Source organism: Acanthaster planci, linkage group LG11 (assembly GCF_054643075.1).
Source record: "Acanthaster planci isolate LZ-2023a linkage group LG11, COTS_SCS, whole genome shotgun sequence".
Taxonomy (NCBI): Eukaryota; Metazoa; Echinodermata; class Asteroidea; order Valvatida; family Acanthasteridae; genus Acanthaster; species Acanthaster planci.
Genome location: NC_141787.1, coordinates 14030422 through 14054770, shown reverse-complemented (window position 1 = coordinate 14054770; position 24349 = coordinate 14030422). Strand labels below are relative to the sequence as shown.

General features: G+C 43.4%; 2 protein-coding genes across 9 annotated transcripts in view; one reads left to right on the top strand and one right to left on the bottom strand.

Moving 5' to 3' along the window:
• The window catches only part of ddr1 (discoidin domain receptor tyrosine kinase 1), a 58323-nt gene extending 47784 nt beyond the window's left edge, over positions 1-10539 (top strand). For 6 of the 8 annotated variants that reach the window (XM_022229406.2, XM_022229409.2, XM_022229407.2 and 3 more), the window contains 9 exons: positions 176-244; positions 669-773; positions 1768-2082; positions 2448-2698; positions 2992-3122; positions 5584-5787; positions 6854-7088; positions 7472-7654; positions 7922-10539. In XM_022229406.2, coding sequence (XP_022085098.1) covers positions 176-244; positions 669-773; positions 1768-2082; positions 2448-2698; positions 2992-3122; positions 5584-5787; positions 6854-7088; positions 7472-7654; positions 7922-8044 — 1616 coding nt within the window. In that variant the 3' untranslated portion in view covers positions 8045-10539. The remainder of the gene's footprint in view (positions 1-175; positions 245-668; positions 774-1767; positions 2083-2447; positions 2699-2991; positions 3123-5583; positions 5788-6853; positions 7089-7471; positions 7655-7921) is intronic. The other 2 variants (XM_022229413.2, XM_087142932.1) reach the window with 1 other exon arrangement.
• Positions 10540-12619: 2080 nt separating this feature from the next.
• LOC110976410 (uncharacterized) lies at positions 12620-24188 on the bottom strand. The gene is made up of 10 exons (XM_022229645.2): positions 23881-24188; positions 21642-21702; positions 21237-21328; positions 20183-20354; positions 19551-19652; positions 19250-19370; positions 18690-18921; positions 18140-18273; positions 17814-18003; positions 12620-16971 (listed from the first exon to the last, which is right to left on the bottom strand). Exons 1-10 carry the CDS (start codon positions 23964-23966, stop codon positions 16716-16718), a joined length of 1446 nt encoding a protein of 481 aa, XP_022085337.2. The 5' UTR covers positions 23967-24188; the 3' UTR covers positions 12620-16715.
• Positions 24189-24349: the final 161 nt, after the last annotated feature.

Below are 24349 nucleotides of genomic sequence, written 5' to 3'. Positions count from 1 at the left end.
TCTCAGATGCATTGAAGAAAAAAGCCCAGGCAGTCACTTGTAGTCATCCTGCATGAATGTCGCCCTCTGTGGACATGGTATAATAAGTACCTAGACACAGTGCCTCCTTTGTAAAAGTTGTAGAGTTGTGCTTGCATACCCCTTGTCAGTGACCGTGTTTGTTACTGTTGTGCAGATCCCGTAGAAAACTATGTGCGACCTCCCCTGACGCCATTCCCTGCACGGCCGTCCACCACCACCCCAGGTTGGTCTTTGCTCTGTTGCCTATTAGGGTGTCTGCCACCCCTTGTATGTGCGTGTTTGAAGCACCATCCATATGTAGAATTGTACTCTTCTCTCTAGATTTTGCTGAGAAAGACATGTCGTACTCTGGAAAGTATTGTACTGAGCTCTTGCACAAATTTTTTTGTCTACCGCAAGTGCATGTATTACAATGTTGTTGAATTGTTCTGGGAGCAGAAAATTATTTCATTCAACACGGTTGATTTCTTTATCTGCATCTCAGACAATTCAAGAATGTCACTGAAATTACTTGTCATTGAACAGAGAGCAGTTCCCGGATACATATTTTTCGGGGAGAGTCCGTTCTGCCGTTGAATATTTAAATTTTTCCAAAGTGAAATAATAATTGATAAGTTTGACCTGTTAAAACTGGATCGTTGTTGCAGTGAAGCATGATACCACGACAGCCAGTAAGCCGTCCAGCACCCCAGACATCAGCAGGATACCCATTGGCAATCCCAACGGCACCCTGGATAACAATGACTTAAACGGTAAGCGATCACGTCCCTTCCACTCTGCCTGCCCATGCTTGGAATTCCTGAGCCGGGATTTGTCACATGTTGTTTGACAGCAGAGCCTGCCTTCCTCAAAGTGCACACGCTTTGTAGTATCCTGTGTCTGTCTGTCAGCCAGTGCGAGGCTCACATTCCCCCCAATCCACTTTGTTTCCACCTGTCAATTTAAACCTCAATTCCCTTTCTGTCATTTTGATACTTGATAACAAGAGGATACTATAATTCAATGAAGGTGTCGTAGGGGAGTACGCTGAGTGAAGGTTTTGCCTCTTTTATTCGGAGAACCCACCGTGACATCCGACAGTTGAAGCAGAAATATCATGTAATAGTGCATTCTGAAGTCATTTATGAAACAGTTTGAATTGCCTGCTGTTTTACAAGGGAGGCAGTGAATCTTCTTGGAAAAATATGTTTGGACAGTTTGGAGTGTTTGGAATATTGGTCTAGGTTTACTGATTAAATTTGCTGCCTCTTAGGAACGGAAGGAGTTGAAGCAGTCAGAAAGCTTCCTGGGCAGTCCATCCTTCCAAAAAACTTCCTCCACCTCAGGCCCTGACACCATTAACCCTCCTTTGGTTTTACAGCACAAATGTGCACAAATGCCCACAGTCACTGGTGAGCATGTATTTTCCATATGGAACTCAAACATGCACAGGTTCAGTGTGTACACAGTAGATTGCCAGCACAAAATGACCCAGGGTCTTTTGTGCAGTCCTCTTCACTGCATTTGGTTTCCTGCACAATGATGCGCATGAAACAGTGAAGCACAGTTGTTGGGCAGCACAAAAGTGCAATCTGATATTCCTGTGAGGGACAGTTGGTGCAGCGCACAACATGACACAGCTGTGCTTCTTTGAGGTGTTTACCAAATGACCCAAAGAGTGACTTCAGCATAGGAGGGTTGAACAAATAATACCCCAGCCAACGACAATTTAGGAATGGTTTGGTGAAACTGTTTTCACACCCCCAGTCAAACCCACTGAGAACGTCACCAGCGAGCCCGCGTCCAACCACAGCAGCACCATCGTCGCCATCATGGTGGCCCTCCTCCTCCTGGCTGTCCTCATCTTCGCCGTCTGCCTCTGCCTGTACCGGCGCAAGTACATCAACCTCAAGCACAGCATGCCGGCCGTCTTCTACGACAAGCAGGCCAACGGCAGCGTGGTCAACAACTCCCGGGGCGTCACCATGCCCAGCCGGCGCATGAACCCCACCTACCAGATCCCCCACCCGGACGACGAGCCACAGTACCACGTCATTGACAACATGCAGGAGAGTGAGGACGGTAAGAAACTAGGACGATTTCAACCACATGTTCTGATCACCTTTCATTGTTCCGAAACAGTTCTGTCACTAGAAAAAATACCAACTTCTGCTGAGATGTGAGTGTGGGAGACCCAGGAAACAATCTTTACCCAACGTGTTTCTCTCTCACATTGTACCGTTTATGCTTGAAAATATATCAGATAAACAAGATGTGTCTTAGCAACAAATCCGAAATAGGGGTGGCAAAATATCTTACAAAGTATAAACACAGGACTTCAACCATGTTCCATGTAACCAAACTGTCTGTCTCTGTCTTGTGCGTTGCTGTTTGGGTTCTCATTTTCCCAACATTTTTTCTCTCCCCCCCCTCCCTAAACAACCCAGAAAGTACAGGCATCTATGCCGAGCCAGAGACGTCCGGCTCCACCCCCAAGAAGGGCAGCCAGAGCGACCTGTTGGCCCACTACGCCGAGACAGACCTGATGGTGACCATCCAGGGGGTGTCAGGCAACACCCTGTACGGCGTGCCCAGCCAGGCCATGGAAAAACTCAACAACAACCGGTCGCCAGTCCCCGAGTTCCCCAGGGAAAAGCTCAAGTTCTTGGAGCTGCTAGGGGAGGGCATGTTTGGAGAGGTGAGGACATTTCTATGTGAGGACGTGGTTTAATGTGAGGACATAATGTTTGTGAGGACATACTCTGATGTGAGGATATAATTTTTGTCAGGCCTGCTTCAACACAAGGATAATTCCTTTTAAAGCCACAGATTTTTATCACAACAGTAGTTTTCAAGAAAGTTTTTATAATGAGGACTTGTTTCTTTGTGTGGACTTTCCTTGGTCTGATTAAATAGTTTTGTTCGAATATAAGTTTAATCTAAGTCCAATCACTTTTTGATATTCTTCATCAAATGTTCTGTCATTGTCAGGTGCATCTGTGTGAAGCTGAGGATATTCACGACTATATCCGTAACGGCTTCCCCTTCCAGAACAAAAACAAAGGGGAGAAGACGTTAGTGGCTGTCAAGATGCTCAGGAAAGACGCCAACAAAAATGCAAGGTACTCCGCCACAAATCCTGTCCTCTTTTTGAGCCCAGTGATGGCTGTGAATGCAACTCAACCTGTTTTCACAGATCACGTATAGTTAGGCGCTCATTAAGACAATGCTAACTTCTGTTTGAAACTTAAAGTTCTAAGTAGGTAATCTCGGTGTTTCTCCATTTTAAGAAGGTTTCCAGATCAATTGAGAATGCTTTTGCTATCAAGACGCAGACTTCCTCTTTTCTCCCTCTCATGCCATTATTGTCAGTTCTGGTAAGAGACTAATTCTCTGCCCCATTCAGCACAAAAAGTCAAGTGTTTCTATCTTTTAAATTGGTTAGTTTTTCAGGAAATGAAGTTACCCATACTTAATTATGAAGTTGGCATTGAAGTAGCAATATAGTCTTCTCCAACATTATATGCAGTAAATTCTCAAATATCCAGAATCTCCTATATTCTTTCACAATATCGCAATCTGTGTGAATCCCAGCAAGATCCGTAAGGTGAGCACCCTCACATCCAATCCATTGGGCTATTGACATTTTCTTCCAGTCTGTCCATCCCCATCCCATGACCTTTGACCCTGCCTGTTGATCCCCACCCAGCCACCTGCCGCTCGGCTTCACCTGGTGAAGACAGGCAGCCTTGGGATCGGTCCCTGGACTCCCCTGGGGAAGACTTGATATGTCAGCAGCCTGATTGATGGGGAACATGTGGTCCAAGGTTTGGCTGAGTCCTTGTTGAACCTCAACCTGACATTGCAACCCGGCCGGGCTGCTCTCCAACTTTTCTTGCACTTTTTCCCACCAAGTTGGCACCCGCCACATTGCTGCCTTTACAGACAGGCTGAATTTTGCAAAGCTCAGCAACTGACTGTCCAACACGTACATGTACATGTATGTCACAAAGCTGGTCTTAAGATATCTTCAGATCGCATCTGGGGAAGATTGAGAACTGACTAAAATATATTTCCTGGTCTGCTAGATTTTAGAAGTTATTCAATTTATTTTTGAATCGGGACAGAAAATAACAGTGTAGCAAAGCTAACAGAGGCACTTGGAAGATTGTAATGTGGCGATAGAAGCTGTTCATGTTTGTTGCGTATTCCATGGTAGCTTTTTGAACAAGTTCAAGGGAATATTTATCTCTTTTCAAGTATTTGCATTAAGTGTCACTGCAGCTGAATTGGAGGGTAAATCGTGATTGTGTTTTATTTATCAAATAGGGAAACACGACAGTAGTGTCCCGTAAAAAGAGGTTTGGCGATCTTTGTTGTTCGATGTAGATGGACTATACACAAGAGAGTGCATCATTGATAATTCCAGCATCGATGCGCAGCACTGTGGGGTGGGAGAGATGCTGTAGAAAATTGAATTCCTTCAACTTGTTGGAACCTGTCCTCCCACTCTCAGTGGAGCAGTTAAGATACTGTCATCAGGAATCTGGCTTCTAGTATCGGGTTTTAAAATGGGGGGGGGGTTTGACTGTGCCTTGGAGGGGAGCAGCCTCGCAAGTGCCGTCCGCAATTTATCACTGAGGGGCTTCGGTGAATCAACGTAATTAATTTTAGGAGATGACGAGGGAAGAAGATGGCAAGTATTGTTTTAAGCGGGGGATGCTTTTTTATTTCTCGGGGGGGGGGGCTCTGTTTTTCGGCAGTATCAACAATTTGCTGACGAGTCGTTCTGTCAGAGGCGCTCTTAAAGTATCACATTTCCAGCCATTCTTGTAGTTGATTGAATGCAGTGATAGGCAAAACCAGATCGGTATGACGGTTCAGATGTTTGTGGAGCTATGCCCGCAGAATCTATGCGATGCAGCTGTGCTCATCAAGAAAGACCATAACGGCCGACATCAACAGGAGTATTCGAGTGCGTTACATTTTGCACGCTTGTGTTCAACAGCTCCGCTGAAAATGATATATGGAGCACGTGCATATGAAGAGACGTGATCTATCCTGGTAGACTTATTTCATGTACTTGCCTTGCTGTGGCCCCCGATATGAACTGAATGTGGCTTCAGCTCCCGCAAATGCCATGGGCCGTGTGCCAGGAGAGAGAAGGATGCCTCGTTGCCTAGCGACAACATCCTTCGGGGCCGACATACTGTGTACATGCGCTTTACACACACAGGAACTTTCTCCCAAAAATCTACCTGCCAGGCTGAAAATAGGGATTTGATTCTTACCTTGCCCGCCTGGAGTGTCTTGGTTGCTGTTACTCCCGGATCTAAGGAGGAGAAGCGTGGCTTAGCGGTCAAGGTTCATGGCAAGCCACTTCACACTTTAAGTGGCTCTCTCCGTCCAGGAGCATAAGTGGGTACCGGCATCGGCGGGGAGCAACCTGTGATGGGCTGGCTTCCCATCCGGAGGGGAGTACAAGATATACAGTCGATCCATGCCACAGGTGCGAAAGATTGCTACTCTAAAATCTGTCTACTATCCTTGATTTTTGCCTTGTTTATTTTCTTTGGTGTTCAGGACGGATTTCATGAAGGAGATGAAGATCATGTCCCAACTGCGAGATCCCAACATCGTCCGTCTCCTGGCGGCCTGCACAGAGGATGAACCCCTCTGCATGGTGGTGGAGTACATGGAGTTTGGCGACCTCAACCAGTACCTGTATGAATCGGAGGCACAGTGGACTGTGGCCCCTACAGGCGCCACCAACATCCGGGTTCTCACGTAAGTATGGGGACAAACTGTTGAAAGAGAAAGGGAGGTCAATGTTTTCTGGCTCCATCGGTGTTCCAAAAGCTCACAGCTGTTTAAAAATGCTTGCCAAAAGAAAATGAAAATAAACTATGGGTGGTTTCCCCTGTGCCCTCTGCCCAAGGCACCCGGTACATTTATTTTCACCATTACAGCATGACGTTGCTGTTAGACATGGGTCGTATATGGACTAATTTGAGTCCGTCCGATGGACCTTTCCCATGAAATATGCAAATTGGACGGGCGCATGCGCGCTACTACCACTGGTTGGCAAGTGCGGCTGTCAACACTGTTGGTAGGGTAGGCGAGCTGCTAGTAACCATAACCTGGAGCATTGACGGTCAGTCAAAACCACATTACAGCCTTTGCCCGATACTTGAGCACGCTTTCCTCGAAACTAAGTGAAGTTTTCAGTGTCCTGAGCTTGGAAAGTAACATTTCCTTGTCTTTAAGTTCGGCACTCATGTCAAACTATACTAGCACAGAAACGGGGATAGTAACGCGAGAGATGGAGATTTGTTTTGTTACGTCAAAGATTCAAGCAACTTTACCAAACAGCGGTAGTAATGCGCATGCGCCTGCCTTATTTGCATATTTCATGGGAAAGGTCCATTCGTGTGAACAAAGGCAGATGCGGGCAGACAAAATATCTGGAGGAAATGCGAAGGCAGAGATCCCCGCCGCAAAATCTTGTCGATGTTGTCACTCTGATTTTTTGTGCTTGTGACATTTAAACTGTGAAAATGTGTTCTCCTGTGATGGCGGTGAAATGTCTGATCGAATGCTGAACATAGCAGAAGGAAATTCATTGCGCTAGTGCGTTTTGTCAGACACCTTTTTAAAGTATGATTTCATGCCCAGATGTTGCTTGTGATTGGGACAGACAGCTCTTGCAAACCGAGTCCAAATCCCCATAATTTTGACAGTCATAATCACCAATAAAATTTGCAGCGTGAGGTTTGAAATTCTGAATATACGTGATCCAGAAAAGCCAGCAATCTGATTGGTCCTCTGTATGCCCCCCCCTTCATTCTTCCAGACTTGGTGCGTTGATCTACATGGCCACTCAGATTGCCTCGGGCATGAAGTACCTGGCCTCCCTCAACTTCGTCCACCGGGACCTGGCCACGCGCAACTGCCTGATGGGCCAGTGCTTCACGATACGCATCGCTGACTTTGGGATGAGCCGCAACCTGTACTCGGGCAACTACTACCGCATCGAGGGGCGGGCCGTGCTGCCCATTCGCTGGATGGCATGGGAGAGCATACTCATGGTAAGGCTCTCAATCAGCCAGTTTTGCCCAGCTTATTAAAATGTGCTAAGCTTGTATCAGCTGAGAACCAGTGAAGAGCGGCGTATGTATCATGTGGCTTTTTGGCTGGTAACCTGTTTTTCTCAGCAAATATTTCTTGTGCTAAGCAAATCACAGCATAAGGTGTTGGAATACCGAACTGGTTCATTGCGCTCTCCTGACGTGATGCCATGGGGCCAGACCACCATCTACCTGACGACACTGCTATGGGATCTTTAGATAAACTAGAGGGAGAACAACATGTTTAACATGGCATTGAAGAGCGTTAGGGGTATCTTGAGACAGCAAGTCCTCTACTTCTGTGGTTCAGCAGTGTCTCTGACCTACTTCCCTTCTCTCCCCAGGGTAAGTTCACCAACAAGACAGACGTGTGGGCGTTTGGCGTGACACTGTGGGAGATCATGACCCTGTGCAAGGAGCAGCCCTACTCCCAGCTGAGGGACGAGGAAGTCATCGAGAATAGCGGCCAGTTCTTTGAGAAGAGCGGCAGCCCCACTCTGCTGGCTCCGCCCCCACATTGCCCCAAGGTGAGCCGAGAGATTGCTCCGGTCGACTGCATAAATGGTGCTGCGTGGCCTGTTTCTCAGAACCAACTAGAAAAGTAGGAACACTTTGCAAATTTCCACCTGAATGCACACAAACTTCTGCTCATCCTCTCTTGAAAGGATTGCATCATAGTTGAGACAGGTGGCGTGCTAGTATACCCAGTGTTCTGGACGTTAATCTTTGTGGAGTGCATGGTGTCAGTACGGAATGTTGATGTGCAATATGTTGTTTTGTTTTCCTTTTTGTAGGATGTTTACGACGTCATGCTGCGTTGTTGGCGGCGGGAACCCTCAGACAGACCATCCTTCCAGTATCTGTTCACCTTGCTGCAGGCCAAGAACCTGGGCTATGAGCCGCCGGTACCCGTCTAAAGGAGAGACTGACTCTCAACTGTCTGAGAACTGCTGCTTGTGAGCGCAGGTGTGAGCCACTGGTACCTGTCCAAGACATTATATAAAGTAATCTATACCACCCGAGATAAATCATTGCATTTTAGTGCCAATGAAAGCCACCGGTACCCACCACAGTCATAGCAGATAGATGGTGGTAAAAGCAACTGGCGCCCATCTAAAATAATTGCACATTAATGTTGCTTAAAAGCAGTTGCCATCGTAATCAGAAACCATTATATACCAATAGTGGTACATGCCACCGGTAACCGTTAAAGGAAGAACCATGGCATGTGAGTGGTAGAGAAAGCCACTAGTACCAACCAAAGAGAGCCATTGCAAATGAATGTTCGTATAAGCCACCGCTGCTCAGCCTCTTTTTGTGGAACAAAAGTTCAGCAGAAATATACAAGACAGCATCATGAAAGATTGTCAAAGCAGCACTATATTGGTAAAAACAAAGAAACCAACAAGATATCCAGTACTTGATTGTTTTGAATTGTTCCGAAATATGGAAACGTACAGTAACGTGTGTGGTTTTGTACTGATATGTAGAATAATACTGTAAATTTATACAGTTTTGTACGGAGTGAAACTAGACTCGGAAGACATACTATCGAGCGTCAAACTCATGACATTTATACATTTTGATTTTGATTTTTGTTTGTGGAGAATTAATACCACATCAGTATCACCGTTTGAAATGAGAAACTCTGTGACCCTGAAAATGTTGAAATTGAGATGCTTATTTGGTGGTTGGAGCAACTTTCATAGAAATGAATTACTATGTTATGATAATCATATCACCATGTTACCAAAGTTTGTTTTTTTCACTTTGAATGTAAGCTTCTTTTTATCTGTTTCGACCATTTCAAAGGATTCAATTTTCCTTCAGAGAGTGGTTTTGTCCCACTTCATCTTTATTTCAGCATGTTCTCAAGTAGACAGGTGACTTAAGAGCGATGTACACATATGAAAAAAAAAAGTTAATTGTGATATTTGGAGAGATTCTGCCGACAGCAGTAAATTGTAATTTTTGTACCGCCAGGCTATCTGTATATACGCAAGCATATGGTTTGTTTTTTTATATTCTTCGTGAAGGAGACAAAGAGCTGACGTTCTGTCTCTCTTTGAAGCACTGTGGATAGAAAACAAAACTAGTTTTCTCCAAGACTTTTTGTGGAAGAGAAGCCAAGTTTAAAGAAAATGGCCGATTTTTGTTTCAGGTTTCACTGCTCTGGTACATGAAATTGATAACCTATTTCTAGCTATGTCCTTTAAAGTAGAAAGCTCATTTTTAGAAGCTCAGACCCGTTTGGCTGTAATAAAATTTAAAATCCTGAGTGGAAGAATTCCAGATATTTGGGCAGGGAGGGAGTGACTAACTTCCATATCTCGGTATTGAACACAGCGCTGAAAGAATCTTTTCCCCAAAAATTCATTTGGGATAACAAGTTTGGACCAGAACGGAGCCCCTCCGTAGAAATATTTGAGAAACATCAAGGATGTAAATTGCTTTCAAATACCTTGCCATGTGTAGACAGACAAGCCCATTCATTTCTCAGTTTGTTGAATGCACTCAACTGATCATAACATGCAGCAAGTTTAAGGTTAATAATTACGGTGGTGCTGATTTTTAAAGGAATTATTTTGTATGCACAATATTATGCAGTAATTTTTTTTTTTTAAGTCTGAAAAAAAAAGAAAGAAATTTACACATTTATACACTTCCATCCCCGAATGAAAATCAATTATGGGTGTATTTGACGGGAGTCATTTTAACGAGTTCCTGGTTCTTCCTCGTGACGACTAAAGCCATCAGCCATTCCCTTACAGTGTTCGTGGTTAAACCGTAGGTGCATTTATTTTGAATGACTTGCACATTTTGGCATTCCATTACACTTGCCCTAGTCTCAGTATTTCAGTGACCTTCCTGTTCCTAGATCACTGTTCAAACCATTCCTCTGTTTCTTAATCGTCCATCTCCAGATATAGAGGGTTTGCATTGCTGCCATCTTGCAGGCCAGCTTTGTCCTCGTAGAACAAAGGAACTTGCCTTGCAAGATGGCGACCACGCAATGCCTCTGTTTGCCTGTACTGATTATGGTTTCTATTATGTGTAAGTACCGGTACCGATTTTTTTTACAGAGGCGAACTAGTACTAATTTAACTCTGAATTCAATGCACAAATGCCAGAACTTAATGACCTTTGTAGAGAAGACAGCACCCTGAAGGGAGATGGAATTTTTGAATCGGAAGAATAGAGGGATCCCAATACGACGCTTTTAGCCTCGATCTGCGAACTCCCGCGTTTGAAAACGAGGCTGTATGTGTCAGCTTTGATTCTTAATACGATCAGTCGATTGAAAGTAAGGAGTCAAGACCCAAAATGCATAAAGGTATGTTAAATTCAGACTTTTCAGGCTGCAAATTTTTGTGGAAGAGTCTCTCAGGATGACTCGACACGTAAAATCAAATAACGACAATTGACCGCGAATTAACGTACCTGCGATGGTCGTGTATCTTGTGCAGTGGGCGTGGTTTAACTGAAGTGGCGTCACAGTTACGAACCGGTAATGTGTCGTCTCCACGGGTGCGTGCGAAGAAGTTCAACACAGAGAGCCTCGGTTTCGATGCAGATATGGGCAGACGGCGCTAATGTGAAATCCCTCTATTGAATTATCTGGTATTTAAGGTTTACAATTTTTCTGTTCTGAAGTAGTGATTTGTTTCCCAGCAGTTGTTGATGTCACTGTTCAAGTGAATTGATTGGATTTTGGAAGTTGATGCATTCAAGATTTGAAAAGTCTAAAAAGTGATTGGTCGCTCTGTAAAGAATATTAATGGACAAATATTCATGTTCACTGTGATTGATTTTTAATTGTTAAATTTGAAAAAAAATAGTATTGCTGTACAGTATTGTTTTAAGAGTCTTTATGTGTATGCGCAACCAAATGTTCTATTGTTGTTAAATTAGCCAATTGCATGACCATGAGGCAGAAATTAGACTTATCATATCAAAAGTACTGTGAAGTATGCCGAAACAGTTGAAAGTTCATTTTACCCATGTACGGCTTTGTGGGCTGATGTTCCGCTCAAATGTGCCTAGACGATTTCTGCCCCACGGTACTGTGAGGTTGGCCTAATTTGTTCCTTGTGTACATGTATATTGGATCTTACGCTCTGTAGCAAGCACAGCTGGTCTGTATTTGTTTTAATATGCTTTTTATCTGCATTGGAATTTGTGTTTCACCTGTAATCTTATGTTATTTTACGTGAAATTCTTAAAAAGTAAGGTCTGGCACCCAGGCTCCAATTATTCAGAATTGTTAAGCAGGCAATATTGATGAGATCAAATTGGCAGGGAACCAGTTGCAGGCAAGGCAAACCCCCAACACATTCTGGTTGATAACCTGTATTTGTTAAGCAGATAGTTTTCTGTGCTTAGAAACGATCAGTGTGCCTTGTAACTCTTGTAAAGTTGCTTATACCCTGGTCCGGGAAAAGGGCTTTGAGTCTTCCCTGGTGCACAAGTCTGACAACTTGTATGGAACTGGAAGCCCAATTATGTTGCTAATCCCCAAAAATGTTTTGCTTTAGCCACCTTCCCCCAAAGTTATGCTTCCTGTATCCGGACCTACCCCATTTTGACTGCAAGTTGAATGTGACTTTTTTCCCCCTTAAATAGTGAAAGACTAGCTAGGTACTCACCAGCATGCCATCCTTTGTATATTGCCAGTGACTGGTTCCCACCTGATTTTTGAAGCAGTGCTGAACGATTTCCCACCAACTTTGCTTCTCTTCTGGTGTTTAGGCTGCATCCAAATCTGTTGTCTAGAGCTAGGCCTAGGTCTTCACTCCATTAGAAATGCTCGGAGACGCGTAGACAACAGACCTAGCCGTAGCTCTGGAAGCCCGTTTCGGACACGGCCTTAGTATGTGGTAGTGTCTGAGATGTCATGTGTAGTTCAGTGTCTACTTTAACAGAGTCCACCTCATCGTTGCATTTACAGGTTCACCCCTGTTGGAGTTCTGTTTTCCCCATCTGTTGGCAGTAGTTGAATATTTTCGCCTCCAGTGCCACCTGGTTTTGTGCCTTTCTGGGAGATAAAGTTCACATTTGTCAGATTTGAAAAAAACACGTGTATTTGATAATTTTTCTCCCCCACTAGAAATGTTGTGACCTGGGAGTTTCCAAGGGTTGATATTTGACATCTTAAAAGTACCAACCAAAGCTTTAAATGATTTTTTTCTATGTCTGAATGGTAACCCTTTCAGTAACACATATATGACTTAACCATGCAGTACATAGTCTTGAAGACATGACTGCCTGTTAACCGACTGGGCTCAAGGTCTAAAATTTGACTCGAAATGCCTTTGAGTACTGGAAAATCAATTGTTTCCCCCAGTATGGTATCATGGTCATTACAATATCTAGAATGCAGATGTTCACCTTTGTTGAAGTGCCATTGGAAAGTCGTCATGCTATTACAAGACGTACCACAGAAATGAGGGGAGTTGACTCGGTTTAATAAAAGCAAAAGTACCCAGAGGAAATTATAATTTGATTCGTTCTTTATTATTTTGTTCCACATTGTCCGTTATTTTGGTACATTTAATGACTTTATGCAAGACATACTTTGGAGCAGTCCAACTCCAAAAAATGAGCAGCAGTTGTCCGATTACCCCGCCTAGAACAAGCATTTTGTCGAGAACTGTTTTGAAGACTTTTCAAAGTCAAATCAGTCTTTACCGAACCCTCATTTTCATTCTTGGAACCTGAATATCCTTCGGTGGGAATTGGTTGATCTACTTGGTTCAAAAATTTGTCTTGGTTCCCTCCCTACAACCTCTTCACAGTACATGACAACCTCAAAGGCTGAGTTTGTAGAGTCGAGCCCTTAATAATGGAAAACTGACCATTTCTGTCAAGCAACGGAATTCTCGTACAGTTTGTACTTGGATTACCATCCTCCTGAAAGACAAGAATTCCCTTTGTTTTTGCCTCTGAAACCAATGTTTCTACTTTGCAACCGGGTCACCCTATAAATCCGGGGTCCAATTTTTTCCCTGTCCCTGTTACGTCTGGCATATAATTTTTAATGTTTAGTACTCAAATCAAGATTGAATAAGTACTGCAAATTACCTGCCAAACAAAAATAGTTTGAAATAATTTCAGCGATACATCCCTTGTCAAATATATCAGATGGTACACGCCTCAGGTAACGGGGACGGAAAAATGTCACACTTTGGACCCCAAATGTATAGAATGACCCAACTTCACCCTTTGATCTCTACTTAACCCTAACCCCCTGGGCTCTTACACTAGGGAGCATACTGAACCTCACAAAATCCAACAGATTCATGTACTTGTCTATGTACTTGTACATGCAGGTTACTGTACCAAACCTGATAAACTCCAACAGAATGAGGCCGTTGGAGTTTGAGTGATATGGTATGGACGGGTCTATGCAGTGTAGGATGACTTGCACTGAACAGAACCAAACCTGACAAAATCAAGCATAGTCCAACAATTGGGACAGCAAGCCAGACACTGCACACAATGACCCCTTTGTGTCCCAACTCACACAAAATCCAACAATCTATCGCCCCGGGCTTTTGATACCAAGTCCGACAAACTTCAACAAGACGTTAATCGGGTATGGTACCAAACCTGCCAAGCAAAGCCTGCTGTTGGAGTGAGATGGATACTAGGCAGTTAGGGTTTAGAGTGGTGTTTGGTTCCCTAAATAAAACACCATGCCATCACACTGCTCCATTTGAAGGAGGAAAAAGCCAGTCTCTATCAGGCCCTCTGGCTGAAGGAACCATATCTGGAGTGTGCCTATCCTTGGCCCATTCTGGCCTCCGTTGCACAGCCTGAAATATGAAACCTGTGAGCCATCACCGTTGGACCTGAATCATTAGGACATCATGCTTTGTTTACATGTGCACTTCCCTATGGGAGCTGGATAAACTGCGTCCCACCTCACACATGCAAACGAAGCGTCACATCACTATGTTACAAGTCTACTTTGTTCAACCCCGGAAGAATAAGAAATTCCTCCATGGTTCCACCATTTGATGCTGGAGAAGACAGCAGAAAAAGAACGCTGTTTCAAAACACACACATTGCTGGATATTTAAAAAAAAAATCTGACTGGTACGGCCAATAGAATAAGACACTCCAAAAGAAAAATAATCCGTATGTACATGCAATACATTCGTAATTCTTAAACTATTGCACATAGTTTTGTCTTCATCAAATTCACCTAACAACTACTTTCGGATCGGACGGCATACAATCCTACATCCACACAAGCGCTATCTACTAGCTACATACATGTACATGTATTCCACTATTTTGGTACAATATAGTATATTCATTATCATATTCAGTATCTATGAAAAATGTGTATTTTCTCCATAAAAATTTAACTTTGTCCTTTGTAAATACCTGTCACACACGTGCACAATTTATAATGAAATAAAGGTCAATGACAACTGAGATTCAGGCCACTGCAGCATCCAAATCTTAAGCGCTAAGTCTCTGGTGGTTTTCCAATACTCAGCTTTCGGCTCCGTCTCTGGCATCATCTCTAAATTCAATCACCGAAGGCAGGCCTACAGTCTTTAACTTCAATAGAAATACTTCACTCTGTTGCATGTGGAGTCGTGAGTTATCAGTGGGCCAAAAACTTCAAATTTAGGAGGAAAAAAAAAAGCGAAGCCTAAAAAGGACACCCAAAAACTACTGAGAAATACAGATCAATGCTAGCAACATCTACAGAGTACCGACTGAAGCGAATAGTCAAGTGTACAACTACATGTGTAATTGTGCGAGAACCGGCGCGTGAACCAATGGATGCGCGTACTCCATTCATTTGCACCACGCTTCCTGGTTTGAAATGAGGTCACACTTCGGCACTCTAGAGCTATACATACAACTCTGACCGAAAGCCAAGTTTGGGGAAACAATCCTACTTGTGAAAGGCAGCAACTCCTCCGATGCTGAAGTGGCCAACTTTTTGCCACAGTAGTTCAGATACATAATTCCTACACTGCCCTTAGTTTGGGCCTGTGGTCCCCCCTTGACAAGTAATTCAGGTCTATGTACTCACCGCCTTTGACCTCTGACCTACAGCTTGGATTTAAACACAACTGTTTTGTGCCCTTGAAAAGAAGGCAAAGTGTACATGTCGATATATATTCCTTCAAACATTTGAACTAGAAAGTTTCTTTCCCTCAGATCAAATTTTGATGAACTGTTTGAAATTGCATTCACTTTTCAAAAAATCCGGGGGGGGGGGGGAAATGTAAAACACGAGGTCTTAGGAATACATAGACTTCATGACAGACTGCCGACACTTGACCTCAAAGTACTGAAGTAGTCGGTTGACCTTCAGCCCCAGATGAACTGTAGATGGAGGAGGCAGTTATGTTTGAGTGGACAACTCCAAAAAAATCAAGGCACTGTGTACGTACCTGAAGCAAAGATTTCCTGAGCTGAAACTACAAAAATACAAGTTCTCGGCAGAAGGCATAGACAGGTGGTGAAGATTTCAAAACAATTACCTTTCCAAAGATTTGATGAGAAATATGACTCTTGGCCCATCTGAACAGGCTATATGGGTGTATGGACGTATACACCACCTTCTATAGATGCACAGACAGATGAACGGACAAACTACCAGATGGCTAACTTGATGCTCCAGCATCTTGACTACTAAGTCTCACACCTAAACAGGCCACTTTTTCAAAGAATACAATTTGAAGCTGTTCAGAAAAATGCATTCAAAATCATTGACAACATCGTCCCACCCCCCTAGTAACAGAAAGAAAGTGCCCGCACATCAGGTGATTCCTTGTGATTTCTCTTGAACCAGGGAAAGTACCCGGCTCTTAAAAGAAAACTTACTCCTGGGAAATGTGAACAAACAGAGTTTAAGTTAAAGGTGCAAATCTTAAAAAAGGACAATTCATGTTTCGGACTGTTCCCTAAATGTGTTCACGTTCTTCCAGCAAATCTATTCACTACTCTCCTTGCAAAACAACATCCCAGATAAACTGACATGACAACTGAGTAGGCCTTTGAATAAAAAAAAAAACATTACATTTCAGCACCTTAACAGTTGGCCAATCTGTTGACCTGTGCATAGATGTTGACAATGAAGTATTTGACCTTTGGTGTGTTTGTTGCTATTAATTGTGAACAATGTATTGAGAAAAAAACGATTCTCTAATCCATGCAATAAAAGATTTTAGGTACACACGTAGGTTTTGAACCTAAATTTAAGTACAATGTAACACTCATTTCTTCTTTCATGATGCTGACAAATAGTTTACTTCCAACAGGTTTTGTTTAAGTGCACGGCTTCCATGCTGTGAAATCTGGCTGAGCACTAGGCCCATACCATCAGTGCATACCCTAGTGAGGGCGCCATTTACTCCTGCAAACACATGCAGGTCAGGCATTCCAGAGAGTTAACATGCATACATTTTTCATTCACCATGGCTTTCAAGCAAGTGTCACATCTGGGCCAAGGGGGTGTGTGTGCGTATGACCCGAGACAGCCAAACTGGCCCATGGGCTTGGGTCCACCTAAATCTCAGCACCCGGGAGGGAAGGGATTGATGACAGGCCGCCTGGGTGTCACCAGGGTCGGTTGGAGCCTCTTCCCAAAGAGCTCCGGTGGGCCAGTCCCCCATCGCCCTGTCTCGTCTGGTAGCTGGGTGGGACCCCCATGATGTTCCAAGAGGAGTGCATGGTCTTGGTGGGTGGGGTCACGCAGTAGTTGCCCTCACTGGTCAAGCCGCTAGGGGAGTTTTGGCTGTAGCCGGTAGGATTTGAAGGCGATCCAGTCGTGGCTTGCTGTGAAGCACTGGCACCGATGCCAGGAAGAACAGGACTGCAAAGTAAGAACAGAGAAACACAGTTTATATCAGAAACCAAATTTTCTCTGCTTTGTTACTCGCAAGCAGTGTGTGTCTGCAATCTATACTAATCAAAGTCCCTGTATTCGAGTCCCTGCAAGCCCCTGAAAGTCCATCACAAGTCCCTGCAAGCCCCTAAAAGTCCATCACAAGTCCATCACAAGTCCATCATCAGTCTGAAGCCAATTCACAAGCTGTTCAAATGAGCTGTGACAAAAGCATTCTTTTGTCACAGTCTATCCCGTTACTTATGGCTGACCTTGTGACAGGACTTGTGAAAAGACTTGTGATGGACTCGAATACAACACTGTCACTAAAGTTTTGAAATAAATTTCGAAGTGTTGTGACCCCTAACCACCGCAGAAAAAAATTCCAACTTAATAAGATGATGCAGCGCTAAGTGAATCTCTCAAGTGTGAGTGATGTTCTGAAGAGAAATTGTGGAGGCGCACCGTGTATTTTTCAAGATCTCGGTCTCTAACAAAAGAGATTCCTAAGGTGTTACCGCAAACCTTTGTCTCCAGAGCAAACCAGAGCATACAGTCCAAAACGTCGAGTACCATCGGTTCTTTTTAGAACCCCACATACTCAAAAAGAGACGTATCCTTAGTGCTACCGCAAACGTATCTAGTTTACTTGCTACCTCCAACATGAAAAGCTTCAAATCTCAACCTTCGTCTTATTGCTACGTCCACCATGCCGACCTTCAACTCACATTTAAGCTGTTACTTGTTCTCCAACCCCTTCCAATGAGATGAGCCTGCCGCATGCACATTGTTCTCTAACATTGTAATAACAACATCAGCTTAATACTTGCCTTTGCTTGAGGGTTCCGCCAGGGACAGTGGAGGTGGCAATGGGAGACAACTTCAAGTGGCCATCCCGCGTCTGGGTCGTCAGGTGGCTGTTCAGGCCAATTGTGTCCGGTCGTCCAAAGGGGGGCGTGGTATCCTTGGCTAGACCACGCCCACCTGAGGTGTCACCGCTTACTGGTGATCCATTGGGCACTGTTTTTAAATCCCCCCCAAAAAAATAGCAATGACAAGTTTGTAACGGGGAAAGGCTTGCTAAACATTGAAATGACAAAATACGGTATTTCAGCACTAATTTACGGCCAACTCCTTTTTGGAAAGTGGTACGTACCCAGTGACACATTGGCTCCAAAGGGAGGGGTCCTTGTCTTTGAGGCAGATCCACTGGGAGATGGGGGTGTTCCTGTCAGAAGTTTGTGCCTGCTGTAGTGGTTTGCTTGGGCAACATGCGCTTTTGGAAGCAAACTGAATTCCACAAGGAGAATTTCACAGAAGTACATGTAAGGATGATTTGAGTGGCTGATAAGCAAACAAGGCACAGCTGTTTTTAAACATGATTTTTTCCCTTCTTGTCATTTTTTGGCAGGTCAACTGGTTAGGGTTTAATACCAGACAGCCAGCTCCACTGACAGAAACCTTTTATATCAAACTGTTGGTTCAATGAGACCTTTACTGATTTTGATAGAGTTTTTGTTATTCTTTTAAGATCAATATCTGTCTAGCCATCACAGTCAAAATTGCTGTAGCATAATTTGGTGCAGGCTAAAATATCTCTGAGGAAGATTTACACTAATCCTCATGAGTGCACATAAACAACATTAAATCGAGAAGATGGAGGACTGTAGTGGTCTTTAAAAAATAAGAGTTGTTCGGCAACCTACTCGTTGGCATCTGAAGAGCCGGGGATGAGCGGGCTGTTGAGGGAGCCCTGGGAGCTGATGGAGCCTGCCGAGCCTGACCGGCCAATGGCAGGCAACGCGTCCTTGGCCGGCGCCGTGGTCTGGGCTGTGGTGGGATTGTCCATGGAGTTGCGCCGGGCAGAAACGCCCACGGTGCTGCCGCCATGGGACCACAGGGCAGCATTGGAGGCATTGCGATAGCGCGAGTGAGGAACTGGTGGAGGGAAGAGTGTCAACTCTTGTCAGAAATCAGAGCCAAAATGTGACTCCAGCACACATCCATTTTTCTGTTGGAAAGCTTGACAACAGCATCTTTTACTTACCAAGATGGACAAGACTCTTTGCCGAGTCGGGTTTGAAAGCCTCAGAAAAAACTTTGGTTCTGGATCAGCCCTCATGAATCCACAACCACATGCAAAAGATGGTTTGAACTGACTGACTCCTGCTTTCAGCATCCATTAAATTTGGGAGCAGGCCAACAGCCAATCAGATTTCTGAATAGACAGTGGCAGTGTATGAAGATATCTTCCCTTTTAACTCACCTTCTCTCTTATTGGGCGCTACTGGCGGTTTCCGATTCCCGGCAACTCCTGATCGCTTCCTGACAAAGCTTTCCTCAGGTTGGCCTCGGAAGAAACCCTCAAAGATGACAAAATTGTTGACCTGAAACGGACGAATCACCAAAACAACAGCGTTTGAGATCAAAAAGTATCACAGGTCTCAATAGAAAATTTGCCAGAGATGTAAATTTCACAAGAACTTTGTGCGACGAATTTGATCGTTATTGTGTTGTTCGCATGTTAATGTTACCACGGATATATACCCAGAAAATTTGACTCAAACCTGGTGGATGGTCGCCCGAAGGTTGTAATGCTTGGCTAGGAAGGAGGTAAACTTGTGGGAGGGTCTGTCGATGGGAAGGTGTTGAGCCTCAATTCCCTCATGCTGGGGAAAAGATGGGGAATACAGGGGGTTTTAAAGGGCGTATTTGCAATGTTGGCACTTAGTGAAGGTAACGCATTCTGATTTGAAACTTGAAAGCTATATATTACCAAGTCTAGATCGGCAAGATTTCTGCACAGCTAGTCTTTCAGTGTTAGATTTGGCCAGTTTATGAAATAAATGATGCTCCAAAGCAGAACATTTTTTTAGTATTTCAATTAAGATAACATGTTTGTCAGACTCTTTCCTCCAAAGACCTGTCTGTATTAAATGTTCTCTGCAGTAGCAACCCGTAACCATTGAGCTTTAGTGTCAATCACATAAAATCTTGTTGGGGTTATGACATCACAACGTCTTAGACTGGTCTACTTGTAAACATGAATTACGACTGTTATGTAACACAAATTCCGACCTCTAGTTCAATGAGACACGGACTAATGTGCTGGCTGAAGCTGTGTGTACATTTGGCAACGGCTTTGCCTCCGATCACTGAGAGGTCGGATGCAACATAACTGATTCGGACAGGACCTCACCCTCAGCATAGTCTGGAAGAGCTGTTTCCCGCACCCTCTCCTCTGGCACGACTCGTGGACGTAGAAGTCGAGAACGCACAGTGGCTCCATCTCGATCTGGTTGCCGTGGTTGTCGAGCACAAAGAGTTTCTTTCGTCCGACTTTCAGAATTCCAACAACTGAACCCAAACCTCTGCAGCAGTTTAAAGTTTAAAGAATCACTTAACATTATCAGGTAAGTTCAGATGCCTGCACATCAAAGAATGCTGCATCACAATTTCTTCGATCACATGGGAACCATGCAAAACTTAATTAACCAAACTTGTCAGATTATCGCTTATTTGGTACCAAAAGTAAAACCAAGCATTTCAATGGAACAGTTTCCACGTTAGATCCAGCATTAGCTGAAAGAGGATAAATCCAGTCAGAATTTGTGGGGTTTTCTCCAGCTATAGGATTCTGCTTGATTCAGCAGGGTGCCTGGCAAAGACCATGACGGCCGAAAGGGTGAAAAGGCCTGGCATTTGACACTGAAGAGTAACAACAGTGATAGTTATTAAGCATCTGGAAATTTGACTTTTGCCACTTTATTGCCATGTCGCAGTCCAGTCCTTCACAAGTCTACTAAACAGTCCATTCAGAAGACAACTCTGGATAGCTGGTGATGGACTTGCATGGACTTACGATAAAGGGCAGATCCAAAACCATATTGCGGGGGGGGGAGGAAAATTTGTTTTTAGTAGGCGGGGGCAAAATTTGGAACCTTTTAACACGTGTAAGGCCATCCTGAGGAATCAGGCTACATTTTGGGGTTTTTACATGCTTTGGGAATCAAACAGACCAAAAAAAATCACCTCTCTCTAATTGATTCTTTCAAAATACTTTCGGTTCTTTTTTCAGGGGAGGGGGTGGCCTTCATTCCCCTCCCCCCTCCTGTGATAAACCTGACTACAACACTGTTTTGCTAAAATTTCAAGCAGAACGTGTAATTGAGCAGCCACAAGGTGTTGGGAAACTAGATAAGTCGTTGTTAGCAGTACGGTTGATGACACACTCCTCAGTTACATGTACATACCCACTGGCCGAGGCATCTTTCATGACGTACAAATGGTGGCTGGAGAAGCGAAGTCTGTGTGCTGAAGTAATGGGCGCGTGCAGCCCTTGAGCCTGAACAGAATTAGAGAAAGCTCCTTGTAATTTATTGGTCCATGCATATTTTAGGCTTAAATAAACAGGTTGAGCATTTTTCACAGATTACACGAGGCTACAGTAATTAGGCAGTTGGTTATTAAACAACAAAATGAACACTTAAATACCCGGTATATGAAATGTCTTGGCAGACACTGGATGCCTTTGAAGCAGTGACCTAGTCTTAAATTAAAATCTATCCTTATCAAGGCAAGTTACATGTAAAATTATTTATTACATGTACCTAAAAAATTCAAATTCATATTGAATCGGAGAAATGTGTACAACTCACTTTGGCAGAGGCTTGTCCCATTTCATCTATGACCTCCTCCATGTTCAATCCAAGATTCTCTCTACAAGAGAGATACATATAAAAAAACAGTCTTTAATTAAATGCTACGTTTCTTTTCCATATTAATCTCTCGTTCAACCAGAATGGCATATTGGAAAATCAGCCGGCCCGATCCCCTGGGTACTCAATCCCTTTCCTTGTTAAAATCACCCTAAAAAATTGGCAGGCCTCTCTCTCTGTGGCTGTGTTTGTGACGCTTCAAAAGTGTGATCTCCCCACTCCCCACCAACCAGCTCTTTTCATCCGATAAAAGCTGACGAGGGATGCTCCTGCTCAAGTAGCTAGATTCATGGAAATTTCACAATGGTCCAATTATTTTTATTATAATGTCTTCTTAGAAGGATTTAAATTTGCATTCGAATGATAGGTCTCCCACCTCCGTAAGGCAACTAGAGTGGAAGTTATGATAAAATATATATCATAACTTGAATACCAAAGTATATAATACGCATAATTAATGGTTAAATACTTGTGACCTTTTAGGCGCCTTCAGGCAGTTTATACTGAGAAATAAACCTACAATTTCAAATACTTGTATCTCGTATACAATGTGGAACTGGACTTTGTGGGAAGGGGAGAGCACCACAATTTCTCCCAACAATGCGGGGAGGGGGCCTCCCATTGTTACAGTGGATTTGAACTGATAACGATACTGTGCAATGTAATTAGTAATAAAAAGCACCACGTTTCAGTTTTCTTCTCCAACCCTCCTTTGGTTTTACAGCACAAAATATGTACAAGTGCCCGACAGTCACTCTTGTGCATGTATTTTCTACACGGAACACAAACATGCACAGGTTCAGTGTGTACACAGTTGGTTGCCAGCACAAAATGACCCAGGGTCTTTTGTGCAGTCCTCTTCACTGCATTTGGTTTACTGCACAATGATGCACATGAAACAGTGAAGCACAGTTGTTGGGCAGCACAAAAGTGCAATCTGATATTCCTGTGAGGGACAGTTGGTGCAGTGCACAACATGACACAGCTGTGCTTCTTTGAGGTGTTCACCAAGTGACCCAAAGAGTGACTTCAGCATAGAAATCTAATCAAACATGCACCACAGGTAGGATAAAATTTGAAATCAAGGTACATGTGAGGATATTCAGTCATACTTGTCTGAAATTGGGATTTCTGTGAACATCGCCATGTCATTTTGTGGGTTGAATAAATATTTTTGGCATAAAGTTTTACTGCGGATTCAAAGTTTTCAAAGTCAATTAAGGTCCATAGATTCCGCAAATCACATTTTCATTCTTCATGCAAGCACCCCTTTGGTATTAATTGAGGACAAAAATGACAGTCACACAAAAATTGAAAAAATAACATATCAGGAATAGTGCCACCAATCGTGACTGCCACCAGAAGTGTCGCTAATGTGGTTTTGAGGAAAAACAGATTGTTGAGATAATTACCAGAGAAGATTTCCTTTATAAATGCCACCAAAATAAGTTTTTTATGACAACTAGACCTAAGTTGTCATAAACTTCACGTAACATAAATCCCTTAAACACTTAACCCAAGTAATTCGTATGAAAACAGCAGTTAATTAGCCAAAATTAATTAACAAAGGTTAACGTCACTTCGTGAAAACCAAAATCCTGGTTGACCTACTATTCAGGCATTTCCTTGCAATACGTTTTGTACATGTTCAAAGGACGTTAGGCATTGCGTCTCTTCATGAAAATGGAAAATGCTGTTTTCAAGATGTTTGCCATCGCCTCGGCAACATTAATGTATCTAAGACATTAATGATGGTTTGAGGGAGCATGTCAAAATGGTCAAGCACGATACTGTAAAAGAGAATATTGAAAACAATGGAAGTCAACAAAAATTCATTTATTTGGACATTAGTGTCTCTTCGTGAGAACGGTGATGCAATGTCTGGGTCAATGCGAGCCATGCGAGCTCAAGTCAGAGAACGATGGGCATGATGGGATCAAAAGAACACATAATCACGCTAAACCATGGCCCAACACATGGCACTTTACTTCTGCCGCAACCATGGCACCTAGTCTGCTGGTCAGAACATAAGGAGCTGTTCATAGGCCTACCAGCTGTCGGCCCTAAATGTACAACAAACAGCATGATCGTAATGATCATGATGGGCATGATGGAAAAGCCAGCCTCTGCGTGTACTACACGGTGAGCCTAATGAGAACTAGGCCAATTTATGAATTACCCTGTTGATCTGCATGGTTGAAGACGATTGTCTACCACTGTCACCGTCTCTCCAAACAAGTGGTTGATGTTGAATTTAAACTCCATCTCTTTGTCGACTACGAAATTTGCTTGATATCATCATCTGACTAAATTATCCATTTTCGTGAGTGGTGGCTCTTTACCGCTCGAGTTTCGACATGCATTTTAGTCCTCCATGCTAGGCCTTGCTCAAACTGCTGCTAGGGTTTATTTGGAATTGTCCATCAATTTAGGGATACGCGATCAAGCACAAGTTTTCTTACCTCTGTGGTTTGTGAGACCCTTACGTTTACTCAAATAACTTATTCCTGAAATGAATAAATCTATCTATAAAAGGAAACACTTCAATCAATTTAAACCCGTCAACTTGCGTAACAAGTGTATAAATATACATGTATTTTAAAGTACATTCTTTGGAAATACCCCTTTTATAAATCAACTATGCCACT

Excerpts from the sequence above, each read along its gene's own strand:
- LOC110976410 (XM_022229645.2), bottom strand. The coding sequence starts at position 23,966 with ATGGAGTTTAAATTCAACATCAACCACTTGTTTGGAGAGACGGTGACA. Across the intron at positions 19,653-20,182 it reads TCTTCCAGACTATGCTGAGG|CATGAGGGAATTGAGGCTCA; the intron begins GTGAGGTCCTGT and ends TCTTTTCCCCAG. Across the intron at positions 16,972-17,813 it reads GGCGGAACCCTCAAGCAAAG|TCCTGTTCTTCCTGGCATCG; the intron begins GCAAGTATTAAG and ends CTTACTTTGCAG.